This window comes from Salvelinus fontinalis, chromosome 20 (assembly GCF_029448725.1).
Source record: "Salvelinus fontinalis isolate EN_2023a chromosome 20, ASM2944872v1, whole genome shotgun sequence".
NCBI lineage: Eukaryota > Metazoa > Chordata > Actinopteri > Salmoniformes > Salmonidae > Salvelinus > Salvelinus fontinalis.
Window position 1 is genome coordinate 27,326,423 of NC_074684.1, and position 12,254 is coordinate 27,338,676.

A 12,254-nucleotide genomic window follows, 5' to 3' on the forward strand; every position below is an offset into this window, starting at 1 on the left:
TTAGTGAGCATTTCTCCTTTGCCAAGATAATCCATCCACCTGACAGGTGTGGTATATCGAGAAGCTGATTAAACAGCACTACACGTGTACACCTTGTGCTGGGGATGAAAGGCCACTCTTAAATGTGCAGTTTTGTCACACAATGCCAGAAATGTCTCAAGTTTTGAGAGAGCGTGCAATTGGCATGCTGACTGCCAGAATGTCCACCAGAGCTTTTGCCAGAGAATTATTTGTACACTTCTTTACCATAAGCCACCTTCGTTTTAGAGAATTTGGCAGTACGTCCAACTGGTCTCACAACTGCAGACCACGTGTAACCACCCCAGCCCAGGACCTCCACATCCGGCTTCTTCACCTGCGGGATCGTCTGATACCAGCCACCCAGACAGATGATGAAACTGGGTTTGCACACCCGAAGAATTTCTGTGCAAACTGAAAGTCTCAGAGAAGCTTCTGAGTGCTCGTCCTGCTCACCAGGGTCTTAACTTGACTGACTTCAGTGGGCAAATGCTCACCTTTGATGGCCACTGACACGCTGGAGAAGTGTGCTCTTCACGGATGAATCCCGGTTTCAACTATACCGGGCAGATGGCTGACAGCGTGTATGAAGTTGTGTGGCAAGAGGTTTTCTGACATCGACGTTGTGAATAGAGTGCCCCGTGGTGGTGGTGGTGGTGGGGTTATGGTATGGGCAGACAAAAGTTACGAACACAATTGCATTTTATCGATAGCAATTGGAATGCAGAGAGAGCGTGACGAGATCCAGACACCCATTATCGTGCCATTCATCCGCCGCCATCACCTGATATTTCAGCATGATAATGCACAACCCCATATTGCAAGGATCTGTAAGCAATTCCTGGAAGCTGAAAATGTCCCAGTTCTTCCATGGCCTGCATACACACTAGACATGTCACCCATTGAGCATGTTTGGGATGCTCTGTATCGACATGTACGGCACTGTGTTCCAGTTCCCGCCAATATCTAGCAACTTTGCACAGCCATTGAAGAGGAGTGGGACAACAAGACACACTTAACAGCCTGATCAACTCTGGTATTGGAAAGTGTTTTGGGACATGTACGTTTGCCAGTTGGCGGACTTCCCAAACCCAATTCCAAGCCATTTGCCCCATTCCTTCCAATGATTCAACTTTATGGTTTAACGACCTCTACTTCGCCTACCAGTTTTCCAAGTATGCAATCTGACATTTAATTATTTTAAGTCACAGGCAAGTGTCACCTAGATTAGAGGGTCATATAGGCTCCCCATTTTCTCTCAAAATGAATTGAAATTGAGAAAACGTTTGCTGTTCACACATGTATTTGTTTGATTTACAACTGCACAGGACCAAGAAGAAAACATCTAAACTGATATTGAGATTTTTTTTAAACTTCAAATTCATCAATGGCCTGAACTCAATTATTCCAAATTTGAATGCATGTGGTTTGAGTCGAGTGTTTCTTTGCCCTCAATGCACTACATTGTAAATTGCAAGGATGCAATATATTTGACCGCATCTGTAGGCCTAGGCCAGGGGATATTTATTCATCCCTGGGCATTCTTATTTAGTAGGCTATCTATTCAAATGTTTCCTGTTGAATTGTCAGTTATTTACGCAAATAAATCAAAGTAATGATTTACTATTTTCCTAATGTTGAATTCAGTCATTTATGTAAATACATGAAAAGTAAAGTAAAATCTAGAATAAGTGGACCCCTAGCTAGCTAGTAATTGAATCACTGTCAGTGGAAATTCCGTTATTGGAGGATCATTTCTCCTGGTCGTCTCATTAACTGTGTTGATTGACAGGGGTGCGCGTCCTGGAAGTGGTACTTCCCGTTCCACTACGCCCCATTTGCCTCGGACTTCAAAGACATCAAAGGCATGTTCACCGACTTTGAGCTTGGGACCAAGCCGGTAAGAATGGAGGACGTCAGGCTTCTCTCTCTCCCATTGTTAGGCCTGCCTGTTTTGTGTGGTCTAATGTTCCTGCGTTTCAGTTCAAGCCCCTGGAACAGCTGATGGGTGTCTTCCCTGCCGCCAGTGGAAACTTCCTGCCCCAAACATGGCGGTCACTCATGAGCAACCCAGTAAGTTTCACTTCATTTTAAAATGTTAACTATTTTTCAGCATAGTCTGAGCATATGTAGCTAATCTATAAGGGACCATAGATGTGGAACTGATAGATTTTCTATGTAGGGGACTATCCAAATAAAGTGTGACCAATGTTATGATCATAGAAGTTGATTTAACTGCTCTGTCACTCATGTTTTCTTAACCTGTCGCTTCGTCTCCAACAGGAATCCTCCATCATTGACTTCTACCCTGATGACTTTGCCATTGACTTGAATGGAAAGAAATACGCTTGGCAGGGTAAGTCAACAGAATAATGGACTATTTAAACGGAACACCTTGACATGGCAGTGAATGCAGGTGGTTAGTTTGTATGTCCTGAATGATATGCTCAATGCATTGCTTGCTCTTTGGGGTCCAGGCCTGGTAACTGTAAAGCATTACTGCTGATTTTAAAAAGGGCTTTATAAAATACATTTGATTGAATGCGTTTACCCCTCTGTGTGTAGGTGTTGCATTGCTTCCCTTCGTGGATGAGCGCAGGCTGAGGGCAGCCCTGGCTGAAGTCTACCCAAACCTTTCTCCAGAGGAAAGTGAGTAATGGGATTCTTCAACTTCAATCCACCATTGTAAACCACTCCTTCAGAATATGTATCACAGTAGTACAGTTACAGGACTTTATTCATTAAATATTTCAAGTGTGACGAACACAACTTTAGAAGATGAATGTACAATGCATTCGGAAAGTATTCAGACCCCTTGACTTTTTCCATATTTTGTTACGTTACAGCCTTATTCTAAAATTGATTAAATAAAGTAATAATCCCTCATCAATCTACACACAATACCCCATAATGTCAAAGCGAAAACATGTTTTTAGAAATTTGAGCTAATGTATTTTAAATAAAATGATTACATTTACATAAGTATTCAGACCCTTTACTCAGTACTTTGTTGAAGCACCTTTGGCAGTGATTACACCCTCGAGTCTTCTTGGGTATGACGCTACAAGCTTGGCACACCTGTATTTGGGGAGTTTCTCCCGTTCTTCTCTGCAGATCCTCTCAAGCTCTGTCAGGTTGGATAGGGGGCATCTCTACACAGCTATTTTCAGGTCTCTCCAGAGATGTTAAATCGTGTTCGGGCTCTGGCTGGACCACTCAAGGACATTGAAACTTGTCCCGAAGCCACTCCTGCATTGTCTTGGCTGTGTGCTTAGGGTCGTTGTCCTTTTCGGTGAACATTCGTTCCAGTCTGAGTTCCTGAGCTCTCTGGAGCAGGTTTTCATCAAGGAGCTCTCTAGGGGCTCCTGAGTGGCACAGTGGTCAGTGCTAGAGGCGTCACTGCAGACACCCTGGTTCGAATCCAGGCTGTATCACAACCGGCCGTAATTGGGAGTCCCATAGGGCAGCGTACAATTGGCCTAGCGTTGTACGGGTTTGGCTGGTGTAGGCCATCATTGTAAATACGAATTTGTTCTTAACTGACTTGCCTAGTTAACCTTTCTAGGACACACGTTCCGCTAGAGGAACCCCTCGACAACATTCCGCTGAAAAGGCAGCGCGGGAAATTCAAAAATATGTACCTTTCACACATTAACAAGTCCAATACAGCAAATGAAAGATAAACATATTGTTAATCTACCCATCGTGTCCGATTATTAAAAAAAAAAAAAAAAAAAAAAATGTTTATATATATATATATATATATATATATATATATATATGCTTTACAGTGAAAACACAACATATGATTGTTAGATCACCGCCAAGTCCAAAAAACACAGCCATTTTCCCAGCCAAAGATGGGAGTCACAAAAAGCAGAAATAGAGATAAAATTCATCGCTAACCTTTGATCTTCATCAGATGACACTCATAGGACCTCATGTTACACAATACATATATGTTTTGTTCGATAATGTGCATATTTATATCCAAAAATCTCACTTTACATTGGCGCCATATTCAGAAATGCCGACAAAATATCCAGAGAAATTACAGAGAGCCACATTAAAATACTCATCATAAACTTTGATAAGATACATGTTTTACATAGAATTAAAGATACACTTGTTCTTAATGCAACTGCTGTGTCAGATTTCAAAAAAACTTTACGGAAAAAGAAAACCATGCAATAATCTGAGACGACGCTCAGATAGCAACAACATTTCTCCGCCATGTTGGAGTCAACAGAAATACGAAATTACATTATAAATATTCCCTTGCCTTTGATCTTCACCAGAATGCACTCCCAGGAATCCTAGTTCCACAATAAATTATTGTTTTTGTTCGATAATGTCCATTATTTTTGTCCAAGTAGCTACTTTTGTTAGCACGTTTAGTACACATATCCAAACGCCCGTGCAGGTCCAGGCGAACTTCGGATGAAAACTTCAAAAAGTTATATTCCAGGTCGAATAAACTTGTCAAACTAAGTATAGAATCAATCTTTAGGATGTTGTTATTATAAATATTCAAAAACGTTCCAACCGGAGAATTGCTTTGTGTTAATAGAAGTAATGGAATGCAAGTCGATATCATGTGGAATGCGCGTGACCAGGACCTGGCTCTCTGCCAGACCACTGACTCAAACCGCTCCCACCCGGCTCAACATCACAGTAGAAGCTTCATTCAACGTTCTACAGACTGTTGACATCTAGTGGAAGCTGTGGGAAGTGCAAACAGATCCATATCCCACTGGGATTTCAAAGGGCGATGAGTTAAATCGACCAGCCTCAGAATTCCCACTTCCTGTTTGGATTTTTTCTCAGGTTTTTGCCTGCCTTATGAGTTCTGTAATACTCAGACATCATTCAAACAGTTTTAGAAACCTCAGAGTGTTTTCTATCCAATAGTAATAATAATTTGCATATATTAGCATCTGGGAGTAGGAGAGTAGGAGGCAGTTCACTCAGGGCACGCTATTCATCCAAAGTGAAAATGCTGGCACCATCCCTACGGTGAAGCATGGTGGTGGCAGCATGCTGTGGGGATGTTTTTCAGCAGCAGGGACTGGGAGACACATCTGGATCGAGGGAAAGATTGTACTTTTTTTTTTTTTTTTTTTTTTTACTTTTCAGGGATATGTACAATCTTTCCCTCGATCCAGACTAGTCTCCCAGTCCCTGCTGCTGAAAAACATCCCCGCAGCATGCTGCCACCACCATGCTTCACCGTAGGGATGGTGCCAGGTTTCCTCCAGACGTGACACTTGGCATTCAGGCAAAACTGTTCAATATTTTGATCAGACCAGAGAATCTTGTTTGTCATGGTCTGAGAGTCCTTTAGATGCCTTTTGGCAAACTCCAAGCGGGCTGTCATGTGCCTTTTTACTGAATGGCTTCTTTCTGGCCACTCTACCATAAAGGACTGATTTGGTGGAGTACTGCAGAGATGTTTCTTCTGGAGCGATGCCAGAGTGACCATCGGGTTCTTGGTCACCCCTTGACCAAGGCCCTTCTCCCCTTGATTGCTCAGTTTGGTCAGGCAGACAGCTCTTGGAAGAGTCTTGGTGGTTCCAAACTTCTTCCATTTAAGAATGATGGGGGCCACTGTTTTTGGGGACCTTCAATGCTGCATAAATTTTTCGGTACCCTTCCCCAGATTTGATCCTCGACACAATCCTGTCTCGGAGCTCTATGGACAATTCCTTCAACCTCATGGCTTGGTTTTTGCACTGAAATGCACTGTCAACCGTGGGACCTTATATAGACAGGTGTGTGCCTTTCCAAATCATGTCCAATCAATTGAATTTACCACAGGTGGACTCCAATCAAGTTGTGGAGAGATCTTAAGGATGCACCTGAGCTCAATTTCGAGTCTCATAGCAAAGGGTCTAAATGCTTATGTAAATAAGGTATTTCTGTTATTTTAAATTGGCCAACTTTTGGTATTGTGTGTAGATATTTTATTAATCCATCTTAGAATAAGGCTCTAACTGAACAAAATGTGGAGAAAGGGTCAAATACTTTCTGAATGACCTGTATAACATTACTTTATTACTGAAGTACTCCACCTGTGAAATTACTAATTGAACTCGCATAGCAATGTGTATCTTAAATGACCTTGGTGTTAGTTCTAATCAATAGTTTTATTATGTAAAGAACTCCCTTTTAGGAATCGTTTTGAATATTGACTGTCAGTCACTCCAGCTGATGTTTTCTCTCTTTTTTTCAGACAAGAGGAACAGCCTTGGCAGTGATATGCTGTTTGTTGGGAAGTCTCATCCTTGCTGTGACTTCATCCAGGAACTGTACCATGGAGAATGTCATGAGGTATGTAAAGCCATGTCCCTGCAGCCTGATCAATTAATAGTTTATTGTATAGTGTATTATAAACTGGGTAGTTCGAGTCCTGAATGCTGATTGGCTGACAGCCGTGGAATATCAGACCGTATACCATTTTATTTTTACTGCCCTAATTACATTGTTAACCAGTTTATAATAGCAATAAGGCACCTTAGGGGTTTGTGATATATGGCCAATATATATACTCCGCGTTGCGTCGTGCTTAAAAACAACCCTTAACCGTGGTATATTGGCCATATACCACACCTCCTTGGGCCTTATTGCTTAAATATAGTATGATATTAACATTGCTATGTGTGTTTTCCTCAGGGCACTGAGATGCCAGCAGAACTATGCCATGGAATTCAAGGTACATTAAATCTTGACGAAGACCCTATCCTACCAGATAAGTAAGGAATATCTATTTTATTATCATACGTTTTAGAAGTTAACATTTATCTATCCTTCTGTGGAGAGAATCCTGGCTAACCTATGACTGTGAACTCATTTGTTAGGCCAGTGCAGTCTCCCATCCCCATGCTGCGGGACATTGCACAGAACACTGCCATTGGGTAAGGATTCATATTTTACCCTCACAACCTCTGTTCATTCAGTTGGTGGTTCCCAGGGGGTATACGTAACCAAGATGGTGTTCAGTCTGGTCCGCGGCCCAATATTTGTTCTTCCATGGTCCCATTAACCAGGTTTCCATCCAACCTTTATGTGAGTTAAGTAATTGTAGGATAATAAATGTCTTGACAGGCTTGATGGAAACAGAACCTTTTTATGTACATTTTCCAAATGTCGACAAAAGTAAATTTGGAGTCACGTGATGACATGTTGTGTGGTCCTCCCACTAGGGAAAGTATGCAGTTTATTAGGCTACAAATTAAATAAATGATGAACTTCACAGGGTGGAGAAAGTGCAAGGTGATGAGCTTGACGCTCTTTTTCAATAAATATTGAGGCTCTTATTCTGCTGGCATGTTCATCGACGCTTGGCTGCCGTTTTTGACCAAAATATTCTTGCTCTTTTGTCCATAATCTTGTGTAGGCTATACATATGCTGTAGCCAACAGCGGCGTAGATAGAGTACTGCATCTGCCCTGCATGCTGTTGGCTAGAGCGCACATGCCAATACCAGAGTGGGTACACTCGCTATGTAACGCAAGCATTTTTTTTTCAGTCGAGTTGAAAATGTGATGGAAACCCATTTAACTTGTAATTTTGTATTCTGTACATGGGACTATAACCACAAAAGTGATTTTTTTTTATGTGCCCTATGTCATCACGCACAGCCTTTTATCTGCTACAATTCAATTTGATGGAAGCTACAATTTATTCATACTTGAATGTTTCACCATATCTGGCTGTACACAGGCCTAATTCCATAAGAATTTTCACCGGAGGGGCAAGTTGACAATCCTTAGTGGTAAATCGTAAGTTCACATTCCTGCCTAACACTTGGTGATTGATCTCGACCAGGAGGTGAAGTCGAAGGTCAACTTCTGTGTGAAACTATATTCACATTTTTCTGCTACAATGGTCGACTTCAGACTCTCATTTACCACAAGAGGGCTGCAACTGCCACTGGGTTCTTAGATGAAATGACCTGCTGGCCCTCTGGGGGGTCAGTTCTAAGAGAAGCTGAGACTCTTTCATTCACACCGGGTCTGCGTCCCAAATGGCTCCCTATATAGTTCATTACTTTTGACCAGATATAGGGGGCCATTTTGAAGACGTGTCCCTCATTCACACTGAGCTGGAACAAGACTCATGCCAAATTTGAATTGATACCGTTTTCTACGACCAGCGCTGGATTATCGGAGGATGATAATACCATGGCTCACTGTATTTCTCCTTGGGGCAGGATGGTTATTGAATATATTGCCAATGCAAGGTTTGGGGTCAGCTTTGCCTGTACTCTTAGGTGATCCATGTTCTCGAAAATAATTTTTCCTGATTTCACTAAGGCTAAATACAGGTTACGTTCCGATATAAACTAATACATTAATAATTCATCAAATCAATTGTAGCAAAAATGCAGTTTTATAAATGTGTAAATTGTTCCTTTTTATCTTGGCAGAGTGAAATATAAGGACCCACAGTACGGAGAGACCTTTGTGTTCAAGGCTGTCATTCTTCCTGGAGCTAAGTAAGTTAATAGTTTTTTAAATGTGTGTGTGTATATATATATATATAATAATAATACATCGTTTTCTATAATTAACATGTTCCCATTGCATCGGTGTTGTATATAATCTTACTGTGTGTATAACACCTGGTGTATATTCTCAGTGTTTTCCACAAACACATGTAGCAAGCCAGGCCCCCCCCCCCAGGTTGACATTTTTGCCAAACAAGCTCTATTCGATGTTGGTGGCCGTCTAGTACATTCTAATGCTAGATTGTATTTTAAACCGGGGGGAAAAACAGATTTAAAAAAAATAAATAACTTTTAAACAATCAAATGTATTTATAAAGCCCTTTTTAGATCAGCAGAGGGCACAAAGTGCTATACAGAAACCCAGCCTTAAACCTCAATCAGCAAGCAACGCAAATGTGGAAACACAGTGGCTAGGAAAAACTCCCTAGGAAGGCAGGAACCTGGGAAGAAACCTAGAGAGGAACCAGGCTCTGAGGGGTGGCCAGTCCTCTTCTGGCTGTGCTGGGTGGAGATTATGGGAGTACATGGCCATTTAAGGCCAGATTGTTCTTCAAGATGTTCAAATGTTCATACATGACCAGCAGGGTCAAATAATAATCACAGTGGTTTTAGAGGGTGCAACAGGTCAATACATCAGGAGTAAATGTCAGTTGACTTTTCATAGCCGATCGTTCAGAGGTCGAGACAAGTTGTGGTAGGGAGAGAGTGGAAAACAGCAGGTCTGGGACAAGGTAGCGCGTCCGGTGAACAGTTCAGGGTTCCTTAGCCGCAGGCAGAACTGGAGCAGCAGCACGACCAGTTGGACTGGGGACAGCAAGGAGTCATCAGGCCAGGTAGTCCTGAGGCATGATCCTAGGGCTCAGGTCCTCCGGGTGGGGAGGGAGAGAGAGAATTGGAGGAAGCATACTTAAATTCACACAGAACACCAGAGAATTCACACAGGAGAATTACACCAGATATAACAGACTGACCCTAGCCCCCCGGCACATAGACTATTACAGCATAGATACTGGAGACTGAGACTGGTTGGGTCTGGGGACTCTGTACCCCCGGACAGGGCCATCCTGGCAGGATATTAGCCCAGCCACTTTGTCCAAGCACAGCCCCTACACCACTAGAGGGATATCAACAGACCAACTTACTGCCCAAGGGGTGCAAAAGTGTTTCATCAGCTGTTGTACAATATGATATAAAACACAAGAAAAAAATAATTTGTACTGCACCGAGTCTGCTGACTTCCACAGGCTTCAAGCTTCATTTTGAGGCGTTTTCTCAGCCATCTGCAATACAGGCATGAATGAAGCAGGCGTTTGACAGGGGTTTTACTACACAGAAAGCAGCAGTTGACTAGTCCGTTGTGAACACTTGACATATGTCTATCTTTGAATATACCATATAAGTATCATTGGCTTAACAATTCAAGCTGGTTTCTTTTAGCCTCACTCTGGTGCAAAATATGATATCTTTCCACGCCTACCTATTGTTCCTGCGGTGAAGGATTCACCATATTCATTGAATGTTTTCATAATTTATCTGTAGATAATCGCTAAAAAGTCAACCAGTAAGCAAATTAGGGAGCTAAGTGAATGGCTCTCTTACCGATGCAATTTGGTAGGCTACTGACGAGTCACTCACTTTAAAGTCACTGTCTGGCAAGGCCTGATGGACTTCAAATAAAAACAATCTTTACTTGTCCTGATGTGATACCATGGACGTACAGCGCATTTGGAAAGTATTCAGATCACCTTCACTTTTTCCACATTTTGTTACATTAAAGCCTTATTCTAAAATGTATTAAATAGTTTTATTTGCTCATCAATCTACACACAATACCCCATAATGACAAGACAACAACATATTTTTAGACATGTTTGCGGATGTATTAAAAATCTAAAAGTGAAATATCACATAACCGAAAGCATTCAGACCATTTACTCAGTACTACTTTGAAGCACCTTTAGCAACGATTACAGCCTCGAATCATCTTGGGTATGACGCTACAAGCTTGGCAAGCCTGTATTTGGGGAGTTTATCCCCTTCTTCTCTGCAGATCCTCTCAAGCTCTGTCAGGTTGGATGGGGTGCACAGCTATTTTTACGTCTCTCCAGAGATGTTTGATCGGGTTCAAGTTCGGGCTCTGGCTGGGCCACTCGAGGACCATTCAGAGACTTGTCCCGAAGCAACTCCTGCGTTGTCTTGGCTAATTGTGTGCTTCAGGTCGCTGTACTGTTAGGTGAACCTTCACACCAGTCTTAGGTCCTGAGCGCTCTGGAGGATTTCATCAAGGATCTCTCTGTACTTTGCTGGGTTCATCATTCCCTCGATCCTGACTAGTCTCCCAGTCCTTGTCGCTGAAAAACATCCCCACAGCATGATGCTACCACCATGCGTCACCGTAGGGATGGTATTGCCCAGGTGATGCCTGGTTTCCTCCAGATGAGACGCTTGGCTTTCAGGCCAAAGAGTTTAATCTTTGTTTTATCAGACCAGAGAATCTTGTTTGTCATGGTCAGAGTCCTTTAGGTGCCTTTTGGCAAACTCCAAGTGTGCTCTCATGTGCCTTTTTTCAGAGGAGTGGCTTCCATCTGGCCACTCTACCATAAAAGACCTGATTGGTGGAATGCTGCAGAGATGGTTGTCCTTCTGGAAGGTTCTCTCATCTCCACAGAGGAACTCTGGAGCTCTATCAGAGTGACCATCGGGTTCTTGGTCACCTCCCTGACCAAGGCACTTCTCCCTCGATTGCTCAGTTTGGCCGAGCAGCCAGCTCTAGGAAGAGTCTTGGTGGTTAGAAGTTTCTTCCATTTAAGAATGATGGAGGCCACTGTGTTCTTGGGGACCTTCAATGCTGCAGACATGTTTTAGTACCCTTTCCCAGATCTGTGCCTCGACACAATCCTGTCTCAGAGCTCTATGGACAATTCCTTCGACCTCATGGCTTGGTTTTTGCTCTAACATGCACTGTCAACTGTGGGACCTTATATAGACAGGTGTATGCCTTTCCAAATCATGTCCAATCAATTGAATTTACCACAGGTGAACCCCAATCAAGTTGTAGAAACATCTCAAGGATGATCAATGGAAACAGGATGCACCCAAGCTGATATTTTTAGTCTTATAGCAAAGTGTCTGAATACTTATGTAATAAGGTATTTATGTTATTTATTTTAAGTTAATGTGCTAACATTTATAAACCTATTTTCACTTTTTCATTATGGGGTATTGTGTGTAGATTGAGGGGGGGGCGGGTTAATTTAATACATTTTAGAATAAGGCTGTAACGTAACAAAATGTAGAAAAAGGGAAGGGGTCTGACTACTTTCCGAATGTGCTGTATTTTCCCGTGTGGGGTCTAAAATGTGTGTTGTCTTTATTTTTTTGTTTGATCATGGAGCTCTGACATTGTATGGTGTTGATTGTTTGTTACTGTTCATTTGTTTGAAAAATCTAAAAATGTTACTTACAAAAATCTTTCCTCAGGATGCCTGAGAAGGTTCTGAAGCCTGGGGACTGGGAGAGAGGTAACCGTGGCAGGGGTAACTGGAGGCCCCAACTGGGTTTCAACTCCAACAGGCAGCAGGTCCACCTTGACCAGTCAGCCTTCAGGGCACTGGGGTACGTGCACACCACTTCAAACTAGATAGCATTGACCGACTTTTATGATGTCCCTTCAACAGTCGCCATTAAATACCCACCTTTTGATTTATGCCATCTAAGCTCTTTTATT

The 12,254-nt window shown here is 42.3% G+C and overlaps 1 protein-coding gene across 4 annotated transcripts in view; it reads left to right on the forward strand.

Moving 5' to 3' along the window:
- The window catches only part of LOC129817610 (5'-3' exoribonuclease 2-like), a 39,477-nt gene that overhangs the window by 14,771 nt on the left and 12,452 nt on the right, over nt 1-12,254 (forward strand). For all 4 annotated transcript variants that reach the window (XR_008753742.1, XM_055873038.1, XM_055873040.1 and 1 more), the window contains 9 exons: nt 1,811-1,918; nt 2,002-2,091; nt 2,302-2,374; nt 2,584-2,667; nt 6,251-6,348; nt 6,691-6,770; nt 6,876-6,932; nt 8,447-8,515; nt 12,008-12,142. Coding sequence is in view for 3 of the 4 variants with exons in the window: in XM_055873038.1 (XP_055729013.1) it covers nt 1,811-1,918; nt 2,002-2,091; nt 2,302-2,374; nt 2,584-2,667; nt 6,251-6,348; nt 6,691-6,770; nt 6,876-6,932; nt 8,447-8,515; nt 12,008-12,142 (794 nt within the window). In the remaining variant the exon portion in view is untranslated. The remainder of the gene's footprint in view (nt 1-1,810; nt 1,919-2,001; nt 2,092-2,301; nt 2,375-2,583; nt 2,668-6,250; nt 6,349-6,690; nt 6,771-6,875; nt 6,933-8,446; nt 8,516-12,007; nt 12,143-12,254) is intronic.